The 27,623-nt window shown below is 43.5% G+C and overlaps 1 protein-coding gene across 3 annotated transcripts in view; it reads right to left on the bottom strand.

Annotated features, from left to right (window-relative positions):
• IMMP2L (inner mitochondrial membrane peptidase subunit 2) overlaps nucleotides 1-20,499 on the bottom strand; it is a 539,096-nt gene extending 518,597 nt beyond the window's left edge. Inside the window, exons 1-2 of one of the 3 annotated variants that reach the window (XM_066634179.1) lie at nucleotides 20,414-20,499; nucleotides 9,964-10,101 (exon numbers count right to left, since the gene is read on the bottom strand). In XM_066634179.1, coding sequence (XP_066490276.1) covers nucleotides 9,964-10,101 — 138 coding nt within the window. In that variant the 5' untranslated portion in view covers nucleotides 20,414-20,499. The other 2 variants (XM_066634180.1, XM_066634181.1) reach the window with 2 other exon arrangements.
• Nucleotides 20,500-27,623: the final 7,124 nt, after the last annotated feature.

The raw sequence follows: 27,623 nt of genomic DNA, 5'->3' as shown, positions 1-27,623 counted from the left end.
TCCTCAATAAACATAACATTTATAAATAGAAAACCAGATTTTTCTTTTAGATAAGCAGGTGACGGTTCATGTGCTTTACTGAATAACTGTGAGGGGGAAAAAAGCTTTTAACATCATTATAATCCTTTATTTCATCACTAGAAACTTTTATTCAATTAAAAGTGTATTCTACTACCACTAAAAAAAAAATAGACAGCTCAAAAAGCACAACAAAAGTAGCTACCGGTAACAATGGTTTCAGAGAACCTCATTTCCAGGGTGCACAGACATGCTTTTAAGGCCACCGGGCTCCTGCTTGTGCTAGCCCAGCACTGGGCTAGCACCGGGCTAGCAGGGGGTGGGCGCCCAGCCTCCATGGCTTGGTGGGCTCACGGCATGGTAAGCAGGGCAGGGAGGGGTTGGGGAGAAGGCATTCCAGGGAGGGGGGAGGTCGGTGGGGGGCAGAGAGAGGGCGGGGGAGGTGTTGCGCGGAGGAGGCATGACGTGGGGAGGGTGGCGGATGGGAGTTATGCCAGGGGGGAGGGAGGGTCTGTGGAGCTCCACTCCATGGGATCCAAGGCGTTCGTGGAGGGCTCAGCAGTAAAGTCAGTAGCCCCATTGCAGGGCTGCCCCTTCTCCCAAGGTGCCGCCTGCAGTTGCCCGAGGCGCGCAGGATCCGGCGGCAGCCATTCTCGGTGCTGCCAAGGCTGGGCACCCCGGGCAGCTCAGGATCGGGCTGTCAGTCCACTATTTTTCCACACGCATATAGGCAGTGGTTTCCAAATTTACTGCAGTCAAAGCACCCTGCAATTCATGGAGCACTGCTGCGGCAGCAACATAACCCAGTTCTCCCAGGTGCTGCCATCTTTAGTATGACCTATTCACTAGTCTACCCTCACAATTAGGAACAAGAAAAATTCCCAATTACTAAGAATAATTTTTCTACTTGCATAAAACCCTCCCTGGCACACCAATGAAACAGATTGACTATGACATTCTTACATAAATTATTGTTATTAAGAATATTTATACACCACTTTACAACAAGAGTCGTTCACAAAGTGGTTTACTTTGTAAAATCAATCCAGACTATGCCCAAACATTCTACAACCTCAGTCAGATGTATAATGTGTTGAAAGTCATCCCCCTCTGGAAGACCAAACTTTTTAGCACTGGACCCATTCTTAAACACTCTGTCAGGACCCACCTAGGTTTACCAGACCTTTAAAAAAGGGGACTCTAGAACAGAAAAAATGTTGTTTTTTTATAAGTAAAAACAACCAGAAAAAGACCCTCAAACATTCATTTCCCTATATTTACACATACTTGCAAACTGCAGGCACTCACGTCTTTGCAGGGTAATTAGCACCTATAGCATCTGATTTTTGAACGGCCTCAGGGCTTGTGGCAATTAGTTATCTTTCCATCACCCTTTGACAACCCATCAAAATCAGGTCACAACCCACCAGTGGGTCCTGACCCACAGTTTGGGAACCACTGCACTATTTATTACAAAAACCTAGATGCAAATGATAATTCTCAATACAAGGTTCACTCTTCTGTGTCCGAAGTCTGCACTCCCACCATCATACTGAGGCTCAATACTGCACAGGAGACATTAAATGAGCCACATTAAACTAATCCTTATTGGATTCCATCTGAGTAGAAAGACCAGAGTTGGTAAATAGCAGTGGATGAGAGAAAAGGTCACCTGAAAATCCTCATTTAACAATAACCTGAGCAGAAGTGTCATAAATGTTCAATAAGTGAACATTTGCTATATGGAATGCTATAAAACAAATACTCCTGTCTGAATGTTCGTGAGTAGGATTAAGACCATTCTAGAGTTGCTCACAGCCTCTGTCTGCATCAATTCGGAAAGCCACCATCATCTCCCTTTCCCCAAAGCCAAGTATTTACCTTTGCGACTGGGAACTTCTACAATACTGGAAGAGAATCCTTTCTGCTAGACTAGGGACTTGACGTCACAGTTTACCAGATAAAGCCTTCATAAAGGAGGCTACAACTAAGTGGAAGACCAAATCCTTTCAGGCAGAAGGCTCCTGTTTCGGTCCCTCACATTTCCAGCGAGGGTTGGAACTGACCCCTGTCTGAAACCAGCAGTGGACCTAGCGCTGGGCAGACGCCCCGGGTGCTGGGTTCACGCTCCTCTAGGATCGTGTGGGAAGCCTCACTGAGGTTCTGAACACAGAGAGATGGGAGGTGGCTTTGTGCATGGGGGGCAGCATCTCACAGGGCAGACAGCTTCGCAGACCTTTGCCCCGGGAGCAGGGAGGAGGAATTCCACCACTGTCTGAAACCTTGGGGAGCTGCTGTCAGTCAGGGTAGACAATACCAAACTAAGATGGAACTGGTATAAAGCAATTTTACAGGTACATACACCTACCCCAAAACTTGCTGAAATAAACCTAAAAGAGCTAGCTTGGCGGTTTCTTTGGGGAGGGAGTTCCACAATAAGTACAAGACAGAAAAGGGAACCTGATTCTTTCACAACTCTTATTTCAGATAATGATGTGGCTCAAGTGAAGAAGATAACATTTTCCATGTAACCACTTCTTGAGGATGCTGGTTCCAGGTTGCAAGAAGCACAAGGGGACAGGGAGGAGATGCTTGTGAACCTATTCCCAGTCACCACATCATCCCAGTCATCACAGGTTTCAATTGTCACTCTGCTGTGGAATCTCCGGGTCACAGCAGATCTTATATGCAGTAAAGCTTTCCTGGGAATAGCTTGTGATATTTGTGTGCTGCTATCCTGGTTCTCGTGAGATTTTGCGAGATCCAAGATGGAGGCACCCAGGGGAGCAGATAGGAGGGACATCTTGCATCACCCCTGTAAGTGCACCACAACACTCCCAGAAAAATCTATCTCCCCAAATGTTTCCATCACACATATATTCAGTTTTGTAAACAAAAACACCCATATTAAAATATACTAATTTATTATGTGAGAATGTTATAGTTTTTAATTTGGTGGTTCCCAAACTGTAGGTTGGGACCTGATTTTTGGTATGTCGCCAAAGGGTGATAGAGATCAGATAACTCACTGCCTCAAGCCCTGAGCAGATTCAAAAATCAGATACTGTGGCTGCTAATTATTCTGCAAAAAGCTCAGCTCCTGCAGTTTGCAAGCATGTGTAAATATAGGGAGATAAATGCTTGAGGGTCTTTTTTTCTTATTATTTTACTTATAAATAAATAAAACATTTCTTTCTAGATCTCCTTTTTTAAAAGTCTGGTAAACCTAGGTGGGTCCCAACTGCATATCGTTTTAAAAAGTGGGTCCTGGTGCTAAAAAGTTTGGGAACCACTGTTTTTATCCAAACACATAATAATAATGTGAAAAATTGGAGACTTTCATTTAGTTAGAAAATTATCATCCAACAGAGTTGCAATAAAGTGTGAGTTAAGTAAAACACTACTTTATTAAATGCTGAGGCCAATATGACTGAATTACACTCAGGTGTAAGAGTCAGAAACCATATGGTTCCTGACACTGCAAAATCAGTACTTACAAAATGATATCTGTTTTATAGAACTCCAAATAATCTATGTAGTCTTTTAACACAGCTACATTCTGTAGAGTTGTATTACACATACTCTAGCTCAGCACACAAAGACACACAAAAAAAGACATCGGAAAGTAAAAAAGTAAGCTGTATTCCTTGCTTTTTTGAAAGAACTTTTAATTTCAAGCACAGCATGAACCAGGATAATGAGTGCACAAAGCCAGCTAGGAGTCTAAAAGGTCTATTACAAATCCAATTCTTCTGGATTGTACAGTGAAAGCTTCAAGTCAAGACATTCCTACAGCCGATGAAACTGTGTTATTGATGAGCGTCAGGCGTCATGCTGACTAAACTTCACTTTCCATCACATCCTATAGCTTTTCAAACGCATTCAACATAATTCACTCTCTAGAGTGTAAGATTAAAAAAGAGGCAGATGATTTGTCACATTCCCCTTCCTGAAGTGAAATAAGCTGAGGACAAAAACATGCAAATACAGAAGCACTTCAATCTAATGTTCAACATGACCCTTACTGTGCAATATCCAATTCATTGTCAGCATTTAAAAATATTAATAAATAATGCTTGATGCATTCACAAAACTGTGTGTGGTTATTCCTAACTTTATTTCTAGGGCAGTGTTTCTCAACTAGTGGTACTCATACCCCCGGTGGTATCCGTGGTAACCCTGTGGCACGGTGATCTTTGCCCCTAGAACATAGAGTCATTTTAATACTATAGCATATACACCATGGTAAAGAGCAGCTTGGTACCATTTGTGCAAAAGGTTAAAAGTCTGGCTAACAGCATAGAAGCACAGAGAACAGGGACAAGCTGCTGAAGAAAATTATTTTTAGAAGCTGTTTGCTAGTTTTCACAGAAGTTACACACTTTGGGTTTAGAAAGGGAGTAGCAACTAAGACAACAAGAAAGATAAGACTCCTTCTTGGCAGATGCACAGGTCTGGCCAAGGCTATCGCCATGAATGCTGCCAGCGCTCACTTGTTTATTCTTCCAGGTTTTCAAAGTATAACCAGCATATATGGGGACATACAGGGCATATGGTAATGGAAGTTATGAGAAGTAAGTCTTAAACAAACAAAAATGCTTGATTTTAGAAAAACTTTAAGAAAACTAGACAAAGCATTTAACATTGCAGATATTCTTATCAGTTGGCAAGGATGATGTTCTTGGCAGACAGCTGCAGGAGACGAATTTAGAAAAAGAATACATTTGATTAGATAACCGGGAACATCTGTTGCGAGGTCAAGTGCAAAGTTCAAAAGCAAACTCAGTATGCAAGAGTGGTGATCGTCTGCAAGCTTTATTTCGTTGCCAGCAACAGGCTTCTCAGGGACTCCTGTCCAAAGCAAAGAGAGCAATGAGAGCCATATGGGGACTCTCAAAGCCCTCAGAGAAAGCGATTTTCCAGTGTGAGCCTCTCACTTATATTTGATTCTGGCTCCTTTGTTTGAGGAGTCTTACACTTCTCATTGGCTGGTGTGTGACATCAGAAACGGGGACTTTCTCAGGATTGGCCACTGATAATTTTACAAACATTTGATTGGTTGGTTTTAAGTTACAATTTCCAAAAAAAGAGAAATGTACATTGAGACATACAGAAAACATTGTTTCCAGCAACCGCTAGATGGCACTGTTTACTCATTTACTGGCTTTGGTATGTTTGTGCTTATTTCTGACCCTGACAGAGTTACCAGTGTTATCTGTCTAACATTCCTTTCTGTCTGGTCTCATCAATCACTGTGGGCTTTCTGCTAACCTCTGTTTAAACTAAGCCTTTTGGTTTTTCCTTTATATTCCATGTGTAATTCTCTATATGTGATCTGTATAGTGGTGTAATTTCATTTATTCAATACAGGACAAACTAAACTCTTATTGTAAAAGGATTTTAAGAGACTTTTCTCATTCATTTTAACTAAATCCAGCTCTTTCTGACACTTTCAGCTCAGACAGAGGTTCCCATTATGTTTTGGCTTAATTAGGGGACTTTCTCTGGAATGTTATTTCTGCTTATCTGTTCCTGTCTGTTTCTGCAGGTGTCTGTATCTCTGTTATTTCCATCTGCCAAACAAGATAAACTGTCTGTTTAGATCTCCTCATTAAAATGTTTCTAACCTGTGTATAACCTTTAGTTTTATCGCCTCTGGTGCCAAGAGATATAATTTACTATTGCAAGTGCATCCTGGCTACTCCCTATTTGCTATCTAAATCTGTCTCTTTGAGTTATAACTCTTTAGTTCCAATTAGAAGTGTCTTTTGCCTAAGATAAGAGTCTTATCTGAGGAGTAACTTCATACCACATTCCAGTGTCTCCTGTCAGACTCTCCTAATTAACTTTTGCCAGGCATCTGCCTCTTCAAAGTTACATTTGAATTGCATTTTCAAACTTGTGGCTTTAAGTAAATCTTAATAGCTTTTCACCTTTCTGTGTATTTTATGCTTTGATCAAACTATTCTAACAGCTAAAAATTCACTTTGAAGCCACTATGCCCTTATATATGTGTTAATTACATTTTAAGCCATAATTATTAAAATATTGAAGAATGCATGCAAGCATTGGCATGCATGCTAACTTAGTAATTTATCTGACACTTTTGTGATGCTCTGGTGTAAATAACTCTGTCAGTATTCATTTAAAATAGCAAAACTGTTTTTGTTTTCCTTTTTTTGATTTAAAAGGGAACTAATAGAATATTGTTTAAAAAGTCCAAAAATGCTTTTTCTGTTCACAAGCAGTTTGAGCTAAGATGGAAATTCCAACCTCATACTCCCTTTTCATGAAGCATTTTCCTTATCTGATGACAGTTTGCCAAGAAACATTCCTTGAGACTAATTTACAGCCTGCTTGCAATTTGCAGTTTCAGACAAAGACCAGAAAAATGCTTTTTGGTACTGAACATATAAGCCTTGCTAAACATATAAACACTTTTCCCTATTTCCTAAACATATAAACCAATAATTTGTTTTAAACTAATTTAGCTATAACACCCATAGCATGGCATAAACATTTGGTTTGTTAGCATAAGTAAACATTTGAACATTTTCCCTATTAAACTGCTAAGCATTTGCTCTGTTTAAATGATTTGTTTTAACATAAATGGCTGGCTTTCATTAGCCTGTATCACATCCTTAAGAAAGAGTCTTTTGTTTGAACTGCAACTGAGATAAAAAGAGGGGGGTTGGTGCAGGGTTGCCTCAAACAGTTTGCTTGGCATAGAATGTCTGAGTGAAAGTAAATGGGAGAAGGATTTCTTAAAAGGAAATGTGATGCAGTGAAAGTTTGGCTTGTTTTATGTTAAAATTATATGAAAAGACACAAGAAACTGGCTGAAGCCTTAGCTCAAAAGGATTACACTTTAATAGGTGCTAGCCAGCCACAAAAGGGAAAGGTCACTTATATGCACCACTATAGAGCCCTCATTGTACTCAAGGTAACTAGTCATAATAGTTATACAGAATTAAGACATAGAGTAAAACTGTTAAAAGGAAGTTTAAAAGGATTTTGGTTCCCAGAGGTTTGCAGAGGGCCCACAGAGAGTGACTAAAACCAGGAGAAAAGATGCAGAAGAGATCAGATGGGTGGCTCAAGTAAGGCCATCCTAATTAAGAAGGGTTTGAAAGGAATATATGTCAGTAAATAGGTTAGAAGTTCTGCCAAATTAAGGTCTTTACACTTGTGGTTGTGTGTTCTCTTTAATGAGGATAGTACAAAAACCTATTTTCTCAAAGAGGTCCCTAGTTAGATTGATAAATGCGAGTGGGGGTCAGTGCTGGATGGAATGATGTTACAGCGAACCCTACTGGTTTTGAAAACTTTTGGAAATTGTGTAATTTTGGCAAAGTTTTAAGATGAAACCCCACCTGTATGTAAATAAGAGCCAATCAATGGTTTTGCTCACTTGTTGCCCACCTATTTTCCATCTTGTATGTAAATGGTATTTTAGCTATATCCTATTAAGAATTAGCCCCATTTATGATGTCAAACTTTCAGCGAATGAGAAGTCTGGATTTTCAGACAAAGGATTGTGTGGTATAAAAGTTAAGGACCAGCGTTCAGATGGGGTCCATGCTTTGGACATGAGTCCCGTGGACCAATTTTATACAATTCAATAAAAGCCTGTGAACCTTCATCCCTGTGTACCGAGTCGTTCTGAGTTGCTTATCTGAGTTGCTGATTGGCCTTGCAACACCCCTAGACCTCTGCCACCCGGCAGCAAGACCAGCAATGCAACATAACAACAGAAGGCACAGCTTGGCAGGCAAAGCTTCAGCAAGCACTTTTCACGTGCTCAAAAAAAACCTCCCTTTAGTCTATTTCCAGCATTTACCACGTGGTGTCTGGTCTCCCAACCTGGATGTAACTAATTATGATGTCATCAATTGTTTCTTCTGGAAGTACTTCCAATAGGTTAACCATGCAAAGTTGCATGGCGGGGGACAAACATTGAGAAACATTGTTCTAGAGCAGCGCTTCTCAACGTTTGCTCCCCACCGTACCACTTTGCACAGTCCATCTATTGGAAGTACCACCAGAAGTAACTGGCTATGAAGTCATTACCAATTAATGCTGGACTGGGAAGCCAGATGCAACATGACAAACACTAGTAAGAGGCTCAGGCAGACGGGGGGAACTTTTAAAGTACGCAAAAAGTACACACTGGAGCTCTGTCTGCCAAGTCTCCTACTGCTGTTTGTCATGTTGCATTGCTGGTCTCCCTGCCACACTGAGTTTATATAGCTGCAAAAACTGGGGTTACTTTGCAGGATTTAAAATGTTGCGTTTACCTTTTTTTTTTTTTTAACAGAATTATGACATTAAAGTTGGGGTTCCTGAAAAAAAGTGTGGAAACAAGAGATTGAGTTTGTAAAGGCAGGAATGGGAGACACTGAATGTTATTCTAAAGGCAACCACAGCTTCCACTGGAGCTTTCATGTTTTTGGAACAAAGGGATAACTATAATTTTCATAGGACAATAAAACAATAAAAGCCAAGTCAGTTATGCATTTGAAAGGAAAGATCTCAACAAAGAATAGGAAGAAAGATAATTAGGACCATGTCTTTGAAAGTTGCTTCTCAAAAAAATTAAAAAGGAAAAAAAAGTGATAATAGAAATTTGTTTCTTTGTAAAAGGACAGTTACCTGAAAATAAAGATGCACTACAGCTTTCAACAGAGGAGTACAATTCAATCAAAACATAGCAATGTTTCCAAAAGGCAAACCATCCATCTACAATAGAGCAGGGCACTTCAAACTGCGGCCCGCGGGCCAGATCCTGCGCCCTCACTAACCCCTCCCATGTATTAAAGCTTACCTACGCAAGGGAGGCTGACATTGTCACCGCGGATCTCTCCCCATGTTCAGTCTGCTCAGCCGCTTCCGTGTTCTGCAGCCCCAGCAGGCTGTGTGCCAGGATTTCCCAGCAGATGCAATCGGGCAGAGTGAACATGAGGGGAGATCAGCGGTGACAATGGTAGCTCCCCGGCAGAATGGTAAGCTCCAGTTGCGCTGGAGAGATTGTTTCCATAGCACAGCTCTGGAATAGAGCATGGTTAGGCCACCTGTCAATCTCTCTTGTCAATATTGTGTTCTGGATAGTCATGGCCTATAGCAGTGGTTCCCAAATTTTTTCTGAGAGTAGCAACCACTGTAAGTTGTTGCAGGGGCGGGATAACGGGACTTCCATGTTCACACTGCCACTACAAAAAAAGGGTTTTTTGTTTTGTTTTTTTACTTACTAGGGGGACCACTGACCCTCCGGAGGGTGCAGGGGGTCCACGGCTCCCACCGAGGGCCTCCCCATGCCTCAAAGCAGCTCCTTGCAGCGACTGTGACCCACTTCCAGTTTTCATCCAAAAAACGAAAGTGGGTTGCAATCACTGCAAGGAGTCATTTTTAGGTGCAGAGAAGCCTGCAGAGGGAGCCGCGGGGAGGACCAGTGCTGCCTCTGGTAAGTAAAAGATCTTTTTTGCCACAGTGATGTGATCATTGGGATCCCACCATCGCCTCACCCCTTAAGGGACAGCAACCAGGCTTCCCTGGCTCGAATGTTGCAACACCCCAGTTTGGGAAACTCTGGCCTATGGAAATACTTTTCATAAGAATCTCTTAAATACTTCTACAGTGTTTTTAAATTTATTGCTTATCAAAGAAACCTAAGCGTCAGTTACAGAAAAAGTTTGACGTTTTGAATGTGTTTAAGTAACACTGATAATAAGCTTTACACTTGCCGGAAAAGACACACACCTGCTTTGCCATACGCATTTCAAAATGCCTTTTTAACAGAAAAGGCCCATTCATCACAAAGTTAGAATTTAAACTTTCCAGTACAAAAAATTACATTTTCTCCCACCGTTTGAATCTGAGTGGTCAATTATTTATAATCCAAGCCCTCTGCACAGGCGAAAATAAACAGGGAAGAAAGTAGCTTTGTACCTGCATTGAAGCGCCTTCTACTCGTGCTATGCAAGCCACTCGATCGAGGAATGTTACTGTCACAGGGACAGCCACAAAGAAGCCTTTCAGAAAGGCTTTAATGTACCTCCTTCCAAAGCTGTGTGTCTGTGCCATCATCTGAAAGACAGAAGAAAGTGAAGCCACTTTAAAAATAAGATTTTGATTTTTAAAAATACTAGAACAAAGGTATGTTGCAGGCCATTCAAGGAAACAATGCTAAGCAGTAGCAAAATACAGTTTATCAACTATTATCAGCACCTGTTACAGAAAAATCATGTCCAAAAGAAAGAATAAAACAAAAATAACTGGTAGAAAGGGGAAAGTAACATTTGTGCTGCTTTCATTTAACTTCCGTTAATTTTAGCTATTCAATATACAGACATATTGTTAGAAATGATGTTATGCAACAACATGAAGTGATAAAGACCAGCTGTGTGTTCCAAGAAACAAGAAAATCCAGAGGAAGATGAATTAGAGAAGGCTGAATCAAATAGATCATCAGCTTTCAAAAATTCATCCTTGACAAAGTTGACAACAAACAGTATGAACCAAGTGAAAAACCTGTCTTGTGCATACAAATGATGTGTTTGCATAATACTTCCTAAGTTGTGGAAATCATCACAACTGTGAACCAAGCAGAGAACCAAGGATTCATGCATAAACAAAGAACATTGTGTCTTAAATTCACCAATGGGCAGCCCAATCCTTCCAGTGATTTGAGCCAGTGCAGGCCCCCTAACCCTAACCTGCAACTCGGAGTCGCCCAGGCCAGCATTGAGGCCTGCACCAGCTCACCCGGGCCAGATCCAGTCCCTGTGCTGGCCAGCCAGGGTAAGTTTGCACCAGGTAGTGCAGGCCGTGGGAGAGGGTGGCAGGAGGCCATTCCAGGGGTGAGGAGGGGACATTTTGGGACAGGGGGTAGTGAGGAACTGGAGGTGGATCAGGCCTGGTGGCGTTTGGGATCAGTGGCAGCAGTGCTCGCCAGATCCTAAACCCCACTCCTGGACTGGATAGCCTTACACGGGCTGCTCGAATTTGCGCCAACTAAAAAGCTTGCACAGAAACAAGTAGTCCCATAGGGACACAGAATAAGGGGAAAATCCCCTTACCCTGAGGTGACCTCCAGCCTGCTCCTAACCTGCGTTGGACACAGTGCAGGCCACAGCAGCCTGGCTGTACCAGCAGAGGTTAGGATTATACTCTCAGTCATTACTTGATAGCAAATATTTGACTGCTTGGAAGTATCAAATCATCCACTAACAGCAGATGTGTTTTTCAAACTCTAATTTTCTGCAACAGAAAGCATATTTGCATAACAAATTGACTACCATGCTTCTTAACATGTAAAAACTAAAAAGAAGAAACTGCTTCCAAAGTGCCGATTACCAAAATTAAGAAAGGTTAAAAAACACTGAACTGTTCAAAAGTTGTGTTAATATCACCAATTAAATTTAGATAACAAGGCAAAGAATAGAGTTCCTCTATGAAAATCTGAAATATTAGAAAGTTAAACCATTTGGAAGTATTTAAAAGTCAAGCTGCCGTCTGTGATCTTTTTTTATTTCAAACCTTCATTCCATAAAGTCATTTTAAAAAATGATGCAACTCTGCAGATATTCAAGGCACTTCAAGTTTTAAGTCAACAGGGTTCCAATGATAAGTCAATGACCAACGCCAGGTGGTCACTCTTTCCAAGACTCATTCTCGGGGGGGGGGGGGAGAGAGGGAACTGACTTTGAACCATTTTTGGTGACAGCTTAAGCTCCTGGACTGGTGCCCACCCAGCAGTACATTGCTCTAAAAATTCATTTCATGCAAAGATCCTACAGCAAGAAGAGCTAGAAACAGAAAACGACAAAAGGTGCAAAGCCTTCACGCTGCTTGTACAATTAAGGCTCACATGTCTGTCAGGGCTTGACAGATAAACAATAAAAATGCAACAATTGCCCTATCTTGTGGCTTGGAGCAATTAAAAGAAAAAGGAAAAATGAATGGCACATTGCCAGATTAGCAAAGATCAACTCTACTAGCAGACAACAGGTCAAAATCCAAGGAAATCCACACTGTGCAAGTTAGAGATTAGAACAGATGGAGCACAGCACTATCTGGACTGAAGTGTTGGTGTACAAAAGGTCGAGGGACCATAATAGGCCTCCAGCAGATATTACAACATATGGAGCAGAGATTCTATTTACACTGCTCTCTACATTAAAATGTTTATTTTTATTTCTTGCACTTGTCCGCACACTGTTAGACGGCACTGTTTGTCAAGCTGCCTGCAGTCATTAAGTAATACCCCCAAAGCCTCAAGTGACAAATCTGCAAGTCTAAGCACTTAAAAATCACCCACCGAAGTATGACGAGAAATATAGCAATAAAATCACAGCAACCATCCTCAAAGGAGAGAGAAATGACCCTTGATGTGCTTTTCACAAGGAAGTTTCTGGGAGGGAAAAAGAGGCATGGAACCGCAAGATCAAACATCATCAGCTTAATTCAAAAAAAATCTCCTTTTCTGCCATTTAAACAGTTAATGCCATTCAGAAGTCGGCAGTTATGTCTATATTGTCTTTATCGCTGCAAATATGCTAAGTATTCAACATCTTCACGAACCCCTCAGAAGAAAATGCTCCTTCTGAGGCACCATGTAGGCCAAATCTTTTCTGATGCACATGACCATGACCAGTAAAGAAAAATCAGGCTATGCTGCAACAAAGAGAAACCAGAATATAAGGCCCAGGAACAATGTAGTCCTCTTTGAAGAGCAAGCTCCTTCGTTCAAAATATCAATTTTGGACAAAGTTATAAATGATCACAGTTATTTTTTAAAAAGGACATTTCTCAATGCAGACGGTCTCCCCAAATCAGAATTCTTCTCTCCAACTATTTTACAGCAGGGCATCTTAAAAGGAAGCATGTAACCACTTGAAAAGGAAGAAATGCCAGAACGTGCCAAAATTTCAGAACTGAGCTGAAGGAAAGAGAACTATCATGGCACTGCTAATGACCATATTCAGCATTTGTAATTTCAGAGAGTCCATTTCGTTTATTATAATATTCGGTTGAGAAAGGGTTAAGAAAGTGGCGCACATGTACATTTTGTGTGTATAAATGTGCACACCACTTCCTTAAGTGTCAAATTATATTATTCATCACACATATACTGTAATTTACACTTATACTGAATATGGCTCACACATAAGCAGTTGCTTGACTGTGAGAGCACAAACCTAACCCACACTGGTAGTCAGATCCCATGACCTGCGCTGTATCCTGCGCAAGTTATGAGGTGGCTGGAGGTCATGTTGGAGTGATATTTTTCCCCTTAACCCATTTAAAGCCCCAGTCGTTTGTATGGGGCTACTTGGATCTGCACCAGCTATTTAGCTAGCACAAATCCAAACATGTAGGGCTCTGAGTCCTCGGAGCAGGGATTAGGATATGGTATGTGCTGCCAACCTCAATCCTGCCCCCATGGGCTCAATCCTCTCCCTGATCTGCTCTTCCCCACCCAGAAATGCCCCCTCCCCACTGACAGAATACCCTCCCACCACCCTTTCCCACCACCTGTGCCACCCAGCACAATCATACCTCCTCTGGCTGGCACAGGGACTGGATCCGGAGCCAGCAGGCCAGTGCACATCATTGTATCAGCATGGTTAACTCTCGAGTCAGCATTAATGTGCCATAACTTTTGTGACACTTAGGAGTCAGCACAGGGGGGCTATACCAGCATGAGGCATCCTTAGGATCGGGCTGTTAATTTGTTAATGTATGAGACCAAGAGGTTGAAGTGTTCCCCATTGGTGTCTATACACTACTGATGCTGCTGACTAAGGGATCTGCAGGTATCCACCAACATGTGTGCTAGGGTAGTTCAACATATCTGTTTAATTGCTTCCCTTACATGTTAGAGCAGGTATTTTCAACCTTTTTCTTCTCAAGGCACACTGACCTCTATGGTCTTCGTCTCCTGTTATTTCACTTCTAGCTTTCAGGAGGCTCAAGTTCTGCAACTCTGTGTTCAGGGCAACTCTCTGCAGTAATTAATTGCCTGTTGCTATTCCTCTGCTCTGCAGGTGGAGGAAGAAGGACTTACAATTTGTTACTATGGATTTTCAACCACTGTGCTCCAAACTCCCACGACACACCTGCAGACCTTTTACAGCACACCAATGTACTGTGGTAGCCCGCTACAAGGTGTAGTCTCACTAACCAGCTCTTAAGACCTGGTATTTTTTTTCACTTTAGCACTTCAACATTATATTCCAAGTCTTTATTTTGCAAGGGCTTTTGCAAACCCTTCCAAAGAGTTTGATGTAGTTGAGCGCTCATGGGGTTTTTACATTACTTAAAATTATAAGACTTTTGTTTTCTGAGTGTTATACGAAGCTCCCCAAATGACGGTCAAGTTATGATTGTCCACCTAACAGATGCACTTAGTTGGGACTTTGATGCAGACACAGATGTGAAGACAGCAACAAAACAAGTGATAGAAGCTGCTTAAAGACAATCCAATTGGCTCAATAACTTTGAAAATAATGGCCCCTTGTTGTGGCAAAAAGGAAATAAAACAACTCGATAACATTGAAAATCTGAGGATTCCTGGGGGTAGAAAGGAGGGAAAGGATGAAGCAGACATGGCAAAGGCTAATTAGGCACAAATCTATCCATTAGCAAATATGAGCTTTCTTCTCTTGTTTTGTAATGTACAACGTCAAAATCTCATTTTTTCCTCCTCAAATTCTGAATATCCCACTGTGGTCTTTGGAATAGCTCGGCAGGGAGTTCTACAACTTCAACATTATTATGTACACCAAATGTCTCTGTTTTAAATTAGTAAAGCATGTGGTAAGTTAAAAAAATTAGAAAAGAGATTTAACCATTCTCCGGGCCAGAAATGGTTCTTTTTTAAAACAAGACATAAGGATTTCTTTTTTGGTCTTGTTTGAAAGTCGAGTTTTAAATATCAGCACTACAAAGTGATGTCCAATGACTCACTCCAATGTCCTAGTGGCCACACTATTCGGTTGCCATGTTCCATTTTATTGTGATTTCGAAAACAGCATGAGGAAAATTGGTTTTCTCAATGTTTCAAAGACGACAGATTTTATTACTATTGCTTTTCTTCGAGGCACGTGTCTTTCGGTCTGTGCTGCGGTGCTTTGAAGTGCACAAAATGCCCGCACAGTGATCTCTGCATACCCTCAAAGCATTGTAGCCTTATTCTTTTGACACATTATTACAAGCTGAATTAAAGCAGCAGACATAGCAAAAATCTATTTGAAGAATCCTTTGGTACCGCATTGATATGGTGTGTAATAATTCCAAGACTATAATACAACAGGCCTCTGCAGAGACATGTTATTTCAAACAGCAGCCACAAAAATGAAACAGCTCATCCTCAATAAGATTGTTTAAAAAAATATTTCACTTATTTCTGAATCCCCATTTCTCTTGTCTACTTTTTTTGCTCCACAAAATTATGTTTATGCTCTGTTCCAAAAGCATATTGACCTCCAAATCCTGCAAATCAAACTCATTATGCTTTTAGAAGTATTAATTACAAGTCTTCAGTACACAGCAGAACCTTGGTATTCACAAGAGATTGATTCCTGGGCCCCCACAGATACCAAAACCCGCAGTTAATCGAATCCGTGGGTCGACCCTCCCTGTACCTCCCAGACACAACCAGAAGAGTCTTCTGGTTATGTCCAGGAGGCTTCAGAAGGCTTTTGGGAGGCCTCTGAAAGGCACCTCTAGTTTTGGACAGAAGGAAGGTCCTCCTTTTGCATTGGGACAAATCCTCAGGTCCCAAATCTGCAGATACCACCTGCAATGTTGATTTTCTAGTGAGTCAATGCAAACCCAATTTTTGCTTTGAACAAAGTACAAAACAGGGATAAATTTGGAAAAACATGGAACAAGCTAACAAGTTCAGCATTCCCTGATTAAGAACCTATCTTGAAATTCTTCCAGAGCTTATCCCTTCCCAGTCTCTGCAGCTCTGTGCATGTGCATTTTAAAAGGTAGATAGTTCTTTTAAACCTATATGGCTCACATAACAGAAGAATATTTGTGAGTCAGGGGACTAACAATTTACTGAAGTGGCTGGGGTCAATCTGACAGGAGCAAATGGGAATTTTGTGTTTGTCCCCAATAAAGCAGATACCTGTCCAAAGACCTGCTGTGATGAAAATATAGCAGTATACAAAGTAAAGAAATTTTCCAAGTGAAGGAGAATTGAACTCGTTGAACACAATGTGACTTACCATTGAGCAAACAAGCATAGGATGTGTGTCTAAACATGGGCATGAAAACATTCATTGTATAACTAATTGCCTGTTTCTTTTTGAGTTAGGATGATTTTTGTGAGTGTTAGAAAGGAAATTGAATCCTTACCCTTTTTTCTTGCTTACATTAATGCGCTAACTGCTACCTCATCCGAAGTAAGTCTTATAAGGAGTCTGCTCAATTCAGTGCCTCTTACTAGGTATGTACTGGGCATGCATTACCATTAGTTCCCCTTATGTTTCCTTTTTCAGAACAAGAGACCAAACAAGCACATTAAATGCAATACAAGTGTATGGCTCAGTGTCCTTACATCCATATGACTTAAAGCAGGGTAAGATTTGGGGGATTGTCTCAAAACATATCAGAGTGATGTTTTGTTTTGTTTCTCCATGTCCAGAGGCTTACGAGATCTCTTCATCAGCAACTACCTGTCGCATAGCTGCTACCACAAATGAAGAAAACAGGCTACCTCAAAACTAACACTAGCAACTTGTATTTATAGACTCATAGGGTCAAACCCAACTGTGATTCCAAGCATATATTCTTCTAAATGAGATCTAGTGACAGTGGAAGGATTTTCCTCCAAAAACGTGTTGTGGAGTAGGGTGACTGTTTGCTAATGAGTTCCCCTGGGATATATTCAGGCAGAAACTTCTCTGTTCTTCCCATTACACTCTAGGACTTCAGATATCGTTTTTTCTCCCCCTGCTGGTGTTTATTATGATACTTCCAGGCTTCCCCAATGACTTTGGATACATAGGTACTTCCACCATGGCAGGTTTGGCACTACAGTCACAGCTTGTATCACTGCTGTCGTGGCAAACATCTGCCTGAACAGTATTTTATAATGTCAACGAAGGAGGGAAGGGGTTTTTTCCCCATACACCACAAACAATGTGATGGGTTTGAAATAGTGTGCTTTTTTCACTACGAAACGAAAAAAAAGTACAAGTCCTGTCTGAAGCCCTTTGGATAGGGAAGTTTACATTTCTAAACCAACCAAATGATTATAATACCTCTAACCCAGTGGTTCTCAAATTTTTCAGCACAGGGACGAACTTTTTAAAATGACAATCCAATGGAAGTGAAGTCATTGACCCAATGGAAGTAATGTCATAGCCAGAAGTGACATTATCAATGGGCAGCCCAATCCTGAGCTGCCCAGGGCACCCAGGCTCAGTGGCATCAAGGAGGGCTGCTGCCGAATCCAGCGCCTCCCGCACTACCACGGGAGGTGCCTCAGGAGAAGCGGACATTTGTCCCTTTCCCCCAAGTAACGTAAACAGCCCCGCCATGGGGCTACTCACTTTAGTAAGGTAAAGGCGCTCGTGTAGGGCATGCAGCCAGATACGAACGCCTTGGATCCTGCAGAGCAGAGCTCCGTGGATCCTCCTCCCACCCGCCCTCCAGCACACCTCCCCCTGCCCTTTCCACCAACCTCCCCCCTCCCCAGAATGCCTCCTCCCATCCCCATCCATGCCCCCGCCTCCCATTCTGTAGCTCAGTGGTCCAGGAGACCGCTGAGCTGCAGGTGCTGGGCAACTGCCCGGCACTGGGCTAGCACCAGCAGGAGCCTCGCAAACGTGCCTTATGGCACATTTACAACTGTGGTTGGCGGCACAGAGTCGTGCCACTGACCACAGGATTGGGCTCTTAGGCTTTGAATCTAAGCTGCCCGTGATCAGCCAAAAGTTCCATTGCACAGCATGCTTGTGCTGTTATTTTGTATAGCTTGGAACCCAAACATTCCAGCTCGGAAGTCAAAGTAGAACGCAGACTTAGATCCTTCTCTGACCATACAGCCCTCCCCGCTTTCAAGCATCCCATCTTCCCACCTATTCAGAGCAAAGCACCATGCCTCTCTCCCAGTGGGAGTCCACCCTGCCCAGTAGCTCTGTAGCCTGTATTTTCAGCTCTGTATTTTCAATGGCAGCTGAGCTAGGTGCTACTCCACTCCCCTGAAATTGGTTCATGACCCACCTAGTGGGTCCTGACCCGCAGCCTGAAAAATGCTACTCTAACCATTTCTTGAAAAAGTGGGGAGAAAGCACCACTCTGAAAGGATCAGTTCAGATGATACCATCCAAGCCAACCTGCCTACTGCTCAGTTGGGGGTGGGATCAGTTGGGGGTGGGATCCTCCCTCCATCATTGATCATTGCATGTTCCTGTTCTCCTAATCATGTAGATAGTGATTTGTCTGAAGGACACTCACGCTTGCTTGCTTGCTTGCTTGCTTGCTTGCTTGCGCTCTCGCTCTCTCTCTCTCGCGCTCTCTCTCTCTCTCTCTCTCTCTCTCACACACACACACACACAGCAAGCTAACCCGCTCTTACCATCTGAACCAGCCTCAGTACTGCTAAATGGGTGGTTTTCCCCACTCAGCATGTTTAGGTTTAAATGTGGATGTTCTAGGTATTTGTGACCATAAATATAAGAATGGGAATTACTCACAATTGGCAAACAGTTACCCCTTGATACTCTTTAAATAAAAAAATAAAGGCAAGGTGGTTAAAGAGGAGTAAAAGGGTGAATCATTTCCCCACCTTTAAAATGCATGCTTATTTGACCATTTTAATCAATGGTAATGATTGCATGAACCAGAAGGAGGCAATTATTTTGCACTTACTGATACTAAGGTCAAAAGTGCAATTGAGGTTATTAGTGAGAAAATTATATACTGCTTTTCAACAACAAAAATAGTTCTCAAAGCAGTCTACATAGCAAAAGACATAAGGAGACAATTTCCCAACCCATAAGGATTCACAATCTATAACACAATTCAAAGAGAGACACCAGAACTGGAAGGGACGCTACACAGGGATGAAGAAAACAGCTGCTCCCCCCTCAGTGGTGTCACTAGGGTTTGCATCACTTGATGCTGCAGGCCAGTGTGTCACCCCTATAATGAACCTCCTCTCATGCAGTCAGCAGGGAAACGCCCTGGGTATAGGGCATGGTGATGCACCATTGACCCACCCCCACTTTTTTGGCTATAACTTTTGATACAATACAGATATTTCAAAGTTATTTGTTTCATTGCATTCTGTATGAAATTACATATTGATTGATAAATAACATGATGGTATTATTCAAAAATACCAAGATTTTAAAAATATTGGTGAGAAGTGCTGTCACCCCCCCTCCCCGTGCATCTCATCAAATGTGGCCCGCACCCCCTAGCGACGCCACTGCTACCCTTGCTCAGTATAAGACAGCCACCAATTTTAAAGGTGCCTCTTGGCACAGTTAATCAAGGATTTACATAATAAGTACTGTAGCAGGATTGCCACTTTTGTCTTTATACTCCTCCTCCTGTGTGTCTAATGGTTGCCTACACACAAACATTTAGCAGACAACACTTTTACTATGAAAGTTAATTTTTTGTACAAGCTGGGTGTTAGAAGCAAAAGAGCAAGGCTAGTAAACAAAGAGCAGGGAGTAACCACAATTAGTAGTAAGAATTTGATTTTATGATGTAGGGTTATTTTCTCAACAATCACACAGGTAATTTATTGACCATGGGTTGTGGGTGCTTGGGTGCCTCACATGGGGGCAGCACTTTTCAAAGGCCTTGGGTGAGGAGGCTCTGCCTCACCTGCCTCCCCACCCACCACAAGCATGTGGGTTGTGGGCGCTTGGGTGCTTCACACAGGGGTGGAGCTTTTCAAAGGACTCCGGTGGGGAGGCTCTGCCTCACCTGCCTCCCCATCCACTGTACGTCCCTGATACACACTAGTGACCTTGGGTCGTGCACTGCCTTCCAGTGTGACTCTTGGCTGCTCCTTTTTGCTTCCTCAGGAAGAAATCATTGTGTTCCATGAGATCCCCCATTCACACGTGCACATAGACACGTGTATGCTAGCTGGGTACTAGCACGGCCTGTGGACTGGGCTGGGGAAAGCAGCAGGGTGCTCTCAGGCTCCAGCAGCAGCAGCACACAATGCCTGGCTTAAGAGGAAGCAGCTTGTCATAGAATACAATGCTATACACCCTCTTCCCCGCCTCCCCCACAAAGTCTAACGCAGAGGGGGAAGGAAACCTTTTCGAAACGCGAAACGGCTAAGATTGAGCTCTGCCGGCCCCCGTCGCAGCTCCGTTCCCCCCCCTACAGCCGATGCGCTGTTTCCACTCACCGCTTTTCCGAGGGGGGAGGGGACGGGAAGAGGAGGCGAGTGCTCAGGCGTCCGTTGACAGAGACCAGAGCGCGCGCGCAACACCCCGCCCTTTTCGCGGGAGCGGAGGGGAGGAGCGCTTGTCAGTTATTGAGCAGGGAAAGAAGGGGCGCGCGCGCGCTCTCTGCGGTTGCTGATTGGTGACCGTTGCAGAGCTTGCAGCCAATCAGGTTGCTTCTCGGGCAGCCGCGGGGGTGGGGTGCTTGCTCACGGCGCGTTTAAATAGATGCCACAGCGTGAGGCAGGGAAGAGGGCTGTGAGGAGAGGGCGTGGTTCCCTCAGTATCGGCTGTTTGCTGGCGCCTACCCCCTCACCATACAGGGGGAGGGGGAGAAAGGAGCAGGGCTGGTGCTGTGCTGTGCTGTGCTGTGCTGGCCTTCACTGTGTGGAGAGCCCCCTTGAGTCGCACAAGCGCTTCTCCCCCTCTCCAGGCCATGAAACTGACACCAGAGGCTGATAAAGACACCTTAGCATCGAAAGGCACCATAACAGCCAACCAATAATGGCTCTGGGATATCATGCGGGCTGCCCTTTCAGCAGTAACGTCTTAGTCCAGTGATGTTCAGCCTTCTTCATCTAGTGGCACACCAACAAGGCACAAAATGGTCAAGACACACCACCAGGTTTTTGAGCATTGCCAAGGCACACCATGCTGCTGGGGGGGGGGGGGGCTCACATCCCCATTGGCCCTACTAATAAATGACCTTCCCCCAAATTCCTGTGGCACACCTGCAGACAACATGCAGCACACCAGTGTGCCACGGCACAGTGGTTGAAAATGGCTGTCTTGGTAGAAGCAACAATAGATGCCTAACAATAGATGCATAAACACATAGACACATAGGTGTTGCGCGAGTGGTCCACAGGTGTGCCACAGGAATTTGGGGGAAGGTCATTTATTAGTAGGACCTATGGGGATGTGAGCCCCCCCCTACCGGCAGCATGGTGTGCCTTGGCAATGGTCAAAAACCTGGCGGTGTGCCTTGACCATTTCGGTTCCTTGTTGGTGTTCCGTGAGACAGAAAAGGTTGACAAGCACTGACATAGACAAGCAACCCTTGCTGCGAGAGAATCAGCATGGCTTATGTAAGGGTGTCTTGCCTCATGAACCTTTCAGAGTTCTTTGAAAAGGTCAACAGGCATGTGGATGTGGGAGAACCCATGGACGTATATCTGGACTTTCAGAAGGCATTTACACGGTCCCTGACCGAAGACTTCTGAGAAAACTCCACAGTCAGGGAATTAGAGGGGAGGTCCTCTCCTGGATTGAGACCTGGTTGAAGACCAGGAAACAGAGAGTGGGTGTCAATGGGCAATTTTCACAAGGGAGAGAGGTGAAAAGCGGTGTGCCCCAAGGATCTGTCCTGGGACTGGTGCTTTTCAACTTCTTCATAAATGACCTGGAGACAGGAGTGAGCAGTGAGGTGGCTAAGTTTGCAGACAACACCAAACTTTTCCAAGTGGTGAAGACCAGAAGTGACTGTGAGGAACTCCAGAAGGATCTCTCCAAACTAGCAGATGCGTTTCAATGTAAGTAAGTGTAAAGTTATGCACACTGGGGGGAAAAATCAACACTTCACATATAGGCTAATGCAGTGCTTCTCACACATTTAGCACTGGGACCCACTTTTTAAAAGGAGAATCTGTCAGGACCCACCAGAAGTGATGTCATGACTGGAAGTGACATCATCAAGCAGGAAAAATTTTAACAATCCAGGCTGCAATCCAACCCCACACTTACCCAGAAGTAGGTCCCATTTACCATCATTGTTAAATGAATACACATAGCAGCTTGTTAAAACTACAGGTGTGTATCATTTCCCCAAATGCAGTCGCATACCATGGTAGCATCAACTCTAATATAGTAAAAATAAAATATTGAAATTACTGGGGACCCACCTGAAATTGGCTTGCAACTCACCTAGTGGGTCCCAACCCACAGTTTGAGAAACACTGGGCTAATGGGTTCTGAGCTGTCTGTGACAGATCAGGAGTGGGATCTTTCACAGCTCGATGAAAGTGTCGACCCAATGTGCGGCGGCAGTAAAGAAGGCCAATTCTATGCTTGGGATCATTAGAAAAGGTATTGAGAACCAAACAGCTAATATTATAATGCTGATGTACAAATCTATGGTAAGGCCACACCTGAAGTATTGTGTCCAGTTCAGGTCACCACATCTCAAAAAGGACATATTGGAAATGGAAAAGGTGCAAAAGACTAACAGCCCAATTCTATCCACACTTTCCTGGGAGTAAGACCCATTGATTCTAATGGGACTGACTTCTGAGTAGACATGCTTAGGATTGGGCTGTTAGATATTACTCAGCTGGGGCACCTTTCTTATGAGGAAAGGCTATGGTGTTTGGGCCTCTTCAGCCTAGAAAAGAGATGCGGGGGGGGGGGGGGATGGGACATGACTGAGACATACAAAATTATGAAGGGGATGGACAGAGTGGATAGAGAGATACTCTTTAAACTCTCACACAACACCAGAACCAGGGGACATCCACTGAAATTGAGTGTTGGGAGAGTTAGGAAAGACAAAAGAAAATATTTCTTTACTCAGCGTGTGGTTCGTCTGTAGAACTCCTTGCCACATGATGTGGTGATGGCATCTGGCCTAGATGCCTTTAAAAGGGGATTGGACAAATTTCTGGAGGAAAAATTCATTACTGGTTACAAGTCATGGTAGGTATGTGCAAGCTCTTGGTTTTAGGGACAGGCTGCCTCTGATTGCCGTTTGCAGGGGAGGGCACCGGGACGCAGATTGTGTCTGTTGTCTTGTGTGCTCCCTGGGGCATTTGGTGGGCCACTGTGAGATACAGGAAGCTGGACTAGATGGGCCTTTGGCCTGATCCAGCAGGGCTCTTCTTATGGAGTAAGCCCCATAGACTACAATGGGACTGACTTCTGAGGAGACAGGCATAAGGGTGGGCTGTTAGGTTGCAGTTCTGTCCACACTTAATGTGGCAGTAAGCCCCATGAACTATAATAGAACTGACTTCTGAGTAGACATGCATAGGATTGGGCTGTGAGACAGCAATCCTGTCCACACTTACTGGGAGTTAACCCCATGGACTATAATGGGACTGACTTCCAAGGAGAGAGGCATAAGATTGGGTTGTGAAGTCCTGTCAACTGGTCAGAGGGGCACCTTTCGAAGTTCCTCTTACATATTTCGCAGAGGGTTAAATAATGGGTGCATCTGAATGAATGAAGGCCAAGAGATAACAGCTCAACACATTTATTCCATCTTTAGAACAGAACCGGGCAATGAATACACAAGGCAAACACCCCTTGTTTTTTACCCTTTAACTCTGCCCAGATTCCCCATGATTGGTGCTGTTGAAAGAGTCTCAGGCCACCTGAATGGCACGTTAACTAGAGGGCCAATCGGATGGTAGGATTTTGATCCACCAGCCCATTGGCCAGCCATAAGACTGGGCCAATCAGTTATGCAGGATTTCGATCCTGCATAACTTGCATTAATAACAAGGGGGAGCCCCTGCTCAGATTTTTTCATTTTTTTCTGATCATCCTGGCTGCGTCTATCCAGCGCAGCAACAAAAATTCCTACTGAGGAATTTTTAGGAATTTTTATAACAAAAGGATACATTTGCCATTTGAAACTAATGTTAAAGTTTTCCCTCTGGTCCTCTTTCAACTTCCTTTCCAACTCCTTTTTTTCTCTGCTCTGCTAGCCTCCTCTCAAAATCACACATTTAATTCGCAACACTCTCGGTCCCAAATCTGCTGTCTTGCCATGAGAAGTATCTTATTCCACTTTACAATGACTTCTGAAGGGTTAAATGTCAGGTGATTAGAAGACATTTTAGTATTATCCCATTAAAAGGGCTTAGTTAGGAATCATTTCCCCTTATACATGTATTTTAAGGGTGTGTAATTAACTGGTTACAAGTTGTTAGGCAGCCGATGAAGTGTAAGCAGACCAGTGTTTGCCTTACTGACCCCCCCACCCGGCAACTCAGATATGGCAGCAGGGTGTTTTTCACCCTCTGCTTCACCAGTTTAAAAAATCACCAGTGATTTGTGAGGCCATTTTTTTTTATTCTTCCAAGCCAATTAAAACCAAGGATCCAAGGGATCATAATGAAAACATAATATGTGCTAAAATGTAAACAGCCCTTTGCACAAATATGCGTAATTGGATGGCCTGCAAACATCCAATACATTTTCAACACATTATTTTTTGGACAAGAGTCTGTCTTTGAAACAACCAAATGTCAGGGAAGTTGACACCTATCAAATGTATGTGTTAATTCCCCTGAGAATGGTTGCTGCACTCGTGATTAAGACCATATGAGACACTCTAGCTGACTGGCGTCCTGTTTTATTATCTTCACATTCTGTCATTTGTGTATTAGATTTGAAAGTTCTCTCTTTCTTTTCTGCTAAAGTGGGAGCATTCTATTTTCCCTCTTTTGTTGTTTTTTTTTCTCCTTTAAGTATGAGAAAATCCCTAATCCTAAAGGAATGCAAATTCTCAAAGATCTAGAAAGCTGATGACTCATCTTTTAAATAAAGATTTGATAATGGTTGCCTATAACAGTCACTCCCATTAGATTTATGTTGAAGAGTGGCATCGTTTTGGCATTAACAGTCTCCCCTCTGCCATTTACAGTTTCATTCATTCAACCGGTTTCTGAGCCATCTTTCAGTTCCCAAAGCAGCTCACAATAATAAGACCACAACCTTATGAGTATAGGCTGATAGGTTCACATATAGGCTGATGGGTTCAGAGCTGTCTGTGACAGATCAGGAAAGAGATCTTGGGGTGGTGGTGGACAGGTCGATGAAAGTGTCGACCCAATGTGCAGCAGCAGTGAAGAAGGCCAATTCTATGTTTGGGATCATTAGAAAAGGTATTGAGAACAAAATGGCTAATATTATAATGCCGTTGTACAAATCGATAGTAAGGCCACACCTGGAGTATTGTGTCCGGTTCTGGTAGCCGCATCTCAAAAAAGACATAGTGGAAATGGAAAAGGTGCAAAAGAGAACGACTAAGATGATTACTGGGCTGGTACACATTCCTTATGAGGAAAGGCTACAGCGTTTGGGCCTCTTCAACCTAGAAAAGAGGCGCCTGAGGGGGGACATGATTGAGACATACAAAATTATGCAGCGGGTGGACAGAGTGGATAGAGAGATGCTCTTTACACTCTCACATAACACCAGAACCAGGGGACATCCACTAAAATTGAGCGTTGGGAGAGTTAGAACAGACAAAAGAAAATATTTCTTTACTCAGCGTGTGGTTGGTCTGTGGAACTCCTTGCCACAGGATGTGGTGATGCCGTCTGGCCTGGATGCCTTTAAAAGGGGATTGGACACATTTCTGGAAGAAAAATCCATTATGAGTTACAGGCCATGATGTGTATGTGCAACCTCCTGATTTTAGAAATGGGCGATGTCAGAATGCCAGATGCAAGGGAGGGCACCAGGATGAGGTCTCTTGTTATCAGGTGTACTCCCTGGGGCATTTGGTGGGCCGCTGTGAGATATAGGTAGCTGGACTAGATGGGCCTATGGCCTGATCCATTGGGGCTGTTCTTATGTTCTTATGAATGAAACGAAAAACTAGATGTTGACTGAGTTGCAAGAAGAAGTGTTCGCTTCTTTCTTCCACACATTCTGCAATGTCTTATCAAAGTATGGCTGTTTAAATGTAACCATCATTATGGGGTTGCATTTTCTTGATCCTTTATCACACGGAGAGCCTTTTCATCTCATGGCAGCAAATCATGTTGGCCAGCAAATATACATTTTCATGGAGTCACAGCCAAGCCTGAGGAGAATAGCACAGTAATACACATTTGTAAGCATGTCCCTGACCCATTCGTATACATTTTACTGTGTGCCTAAAAGATTTTGGTGTAGTTGAATAGGGAGTTTAACATCTGAAGCAGAGTGAAGCAGGGCTATGTTCTTGCGCCGACCTTGTTTGGGATTTTCTTCGCTGTCCTGCTGAAGCAGGCCTTTGGAACTGCAACAGAAGGCATCTATCTCCAGACCAGATCAGACAGAAAGCTCTTCAACCTCTCCAGACTGAGAGCAAAGTCCAAAGTCCAACTGAAATGCCTGCGTGACTTCCTCTTTGCCGACGATGCAGCTGTCACCACCTATTCTGCCAAAGATCTCCAGCAGCTCATGATTCATTTTAGCAAGGCCTGCCAAGATTTTGGACTGACAATCAGCCTTAAGAAAACACAGGTCATGGTTCAGGATGTGGACTCAGCTCCCTGCATTACAATCTCTGCGCATGAACTGGAGGTTGTCCGTGACTTTGTGTACCTTGGCTTAACGATCTCCGACACTCTTTCTCTTGATACTGAGCTAAACAAACGCATCGGTAAAGCAGCTACCACATTTTTCAGACTCACAAAGAGAGTCTGGTCCAACAAGAAGCTGACAGAACATACCAAGATCCAGGTCTACACAGCTTGTGTCCTGAGTACACTTCTGTACTGCAGCGAGTCATGGACTCTTCGCTCACAACAGGAGAGGAAACTGAATGCTTTCCACATGCGCTGCCTCCGACGCATCCTCGGCATCACCTGGCCGGACAAAGTTCCGAACAACACAGTCCTGGAACGAGCTGGTATCCCTAGCATGTATGCACTGCTGAAACAGAGACGCCTGCGTTGGCTCGGTCATGTCGTGAGAATGGATGATGGCCGGATCCCAAAGGATCTCCTCTATGGAGAACTCGTGCAGGAAAAGTGCCCTACAGGTAGACCACAGCTGCGATACAAGGACATCTGCAAGAGGGAACTGAAGGCCTTAGGAATGGACCTCAACAGGTGGGAAACCCTGGCCTCTGAGCGGCCCGCTTGGAGGCAGGCTGTGCAGCATGGCCTCTTGCAGTTTGAAGAGACACTTGGCCAACAGACTGAGGCAAAGAGGCAAAGAAGGAAGGCCCATAGCCAGGGAGACAGACCAGGGACAGACTGCACTTGCTCCCAGTGTGGAAGGGATTGTCACTCCCGAATCAGCATTTTCAGCCACAGAAACTTTTCCGTGGCCTTTTCTGTTCCAGAACCACCATTCAGAGCACGATACCATAGTCTTTCGAGACTGAAGGTTGCCAACTGAACTCTAGGTAGGTTTTGGCCTATACATCATATGAGTACAATTTTAAAAATGCAA

This window comes from Tiliqua scincoides, chromosome 7, assembly GCF_035046505.1.
Source record: "Tiliqua scincoides isolate rTilSci1 chromosome 7, rTilSci1.hap2, whole genome shotgun sequence".
Classification (NCBI taxonomy): Eukaryota; Metazoa; Chordata; class Lepidosauria; order Squamata; family Scincidae; genus Tiliqua; species Tiliqua scincoides.
The sequence above is the reverse complement of the archived record's forward strand: the minus strand, read 5'-3'. Positions and strand labels throughout refer to the sequence as shown.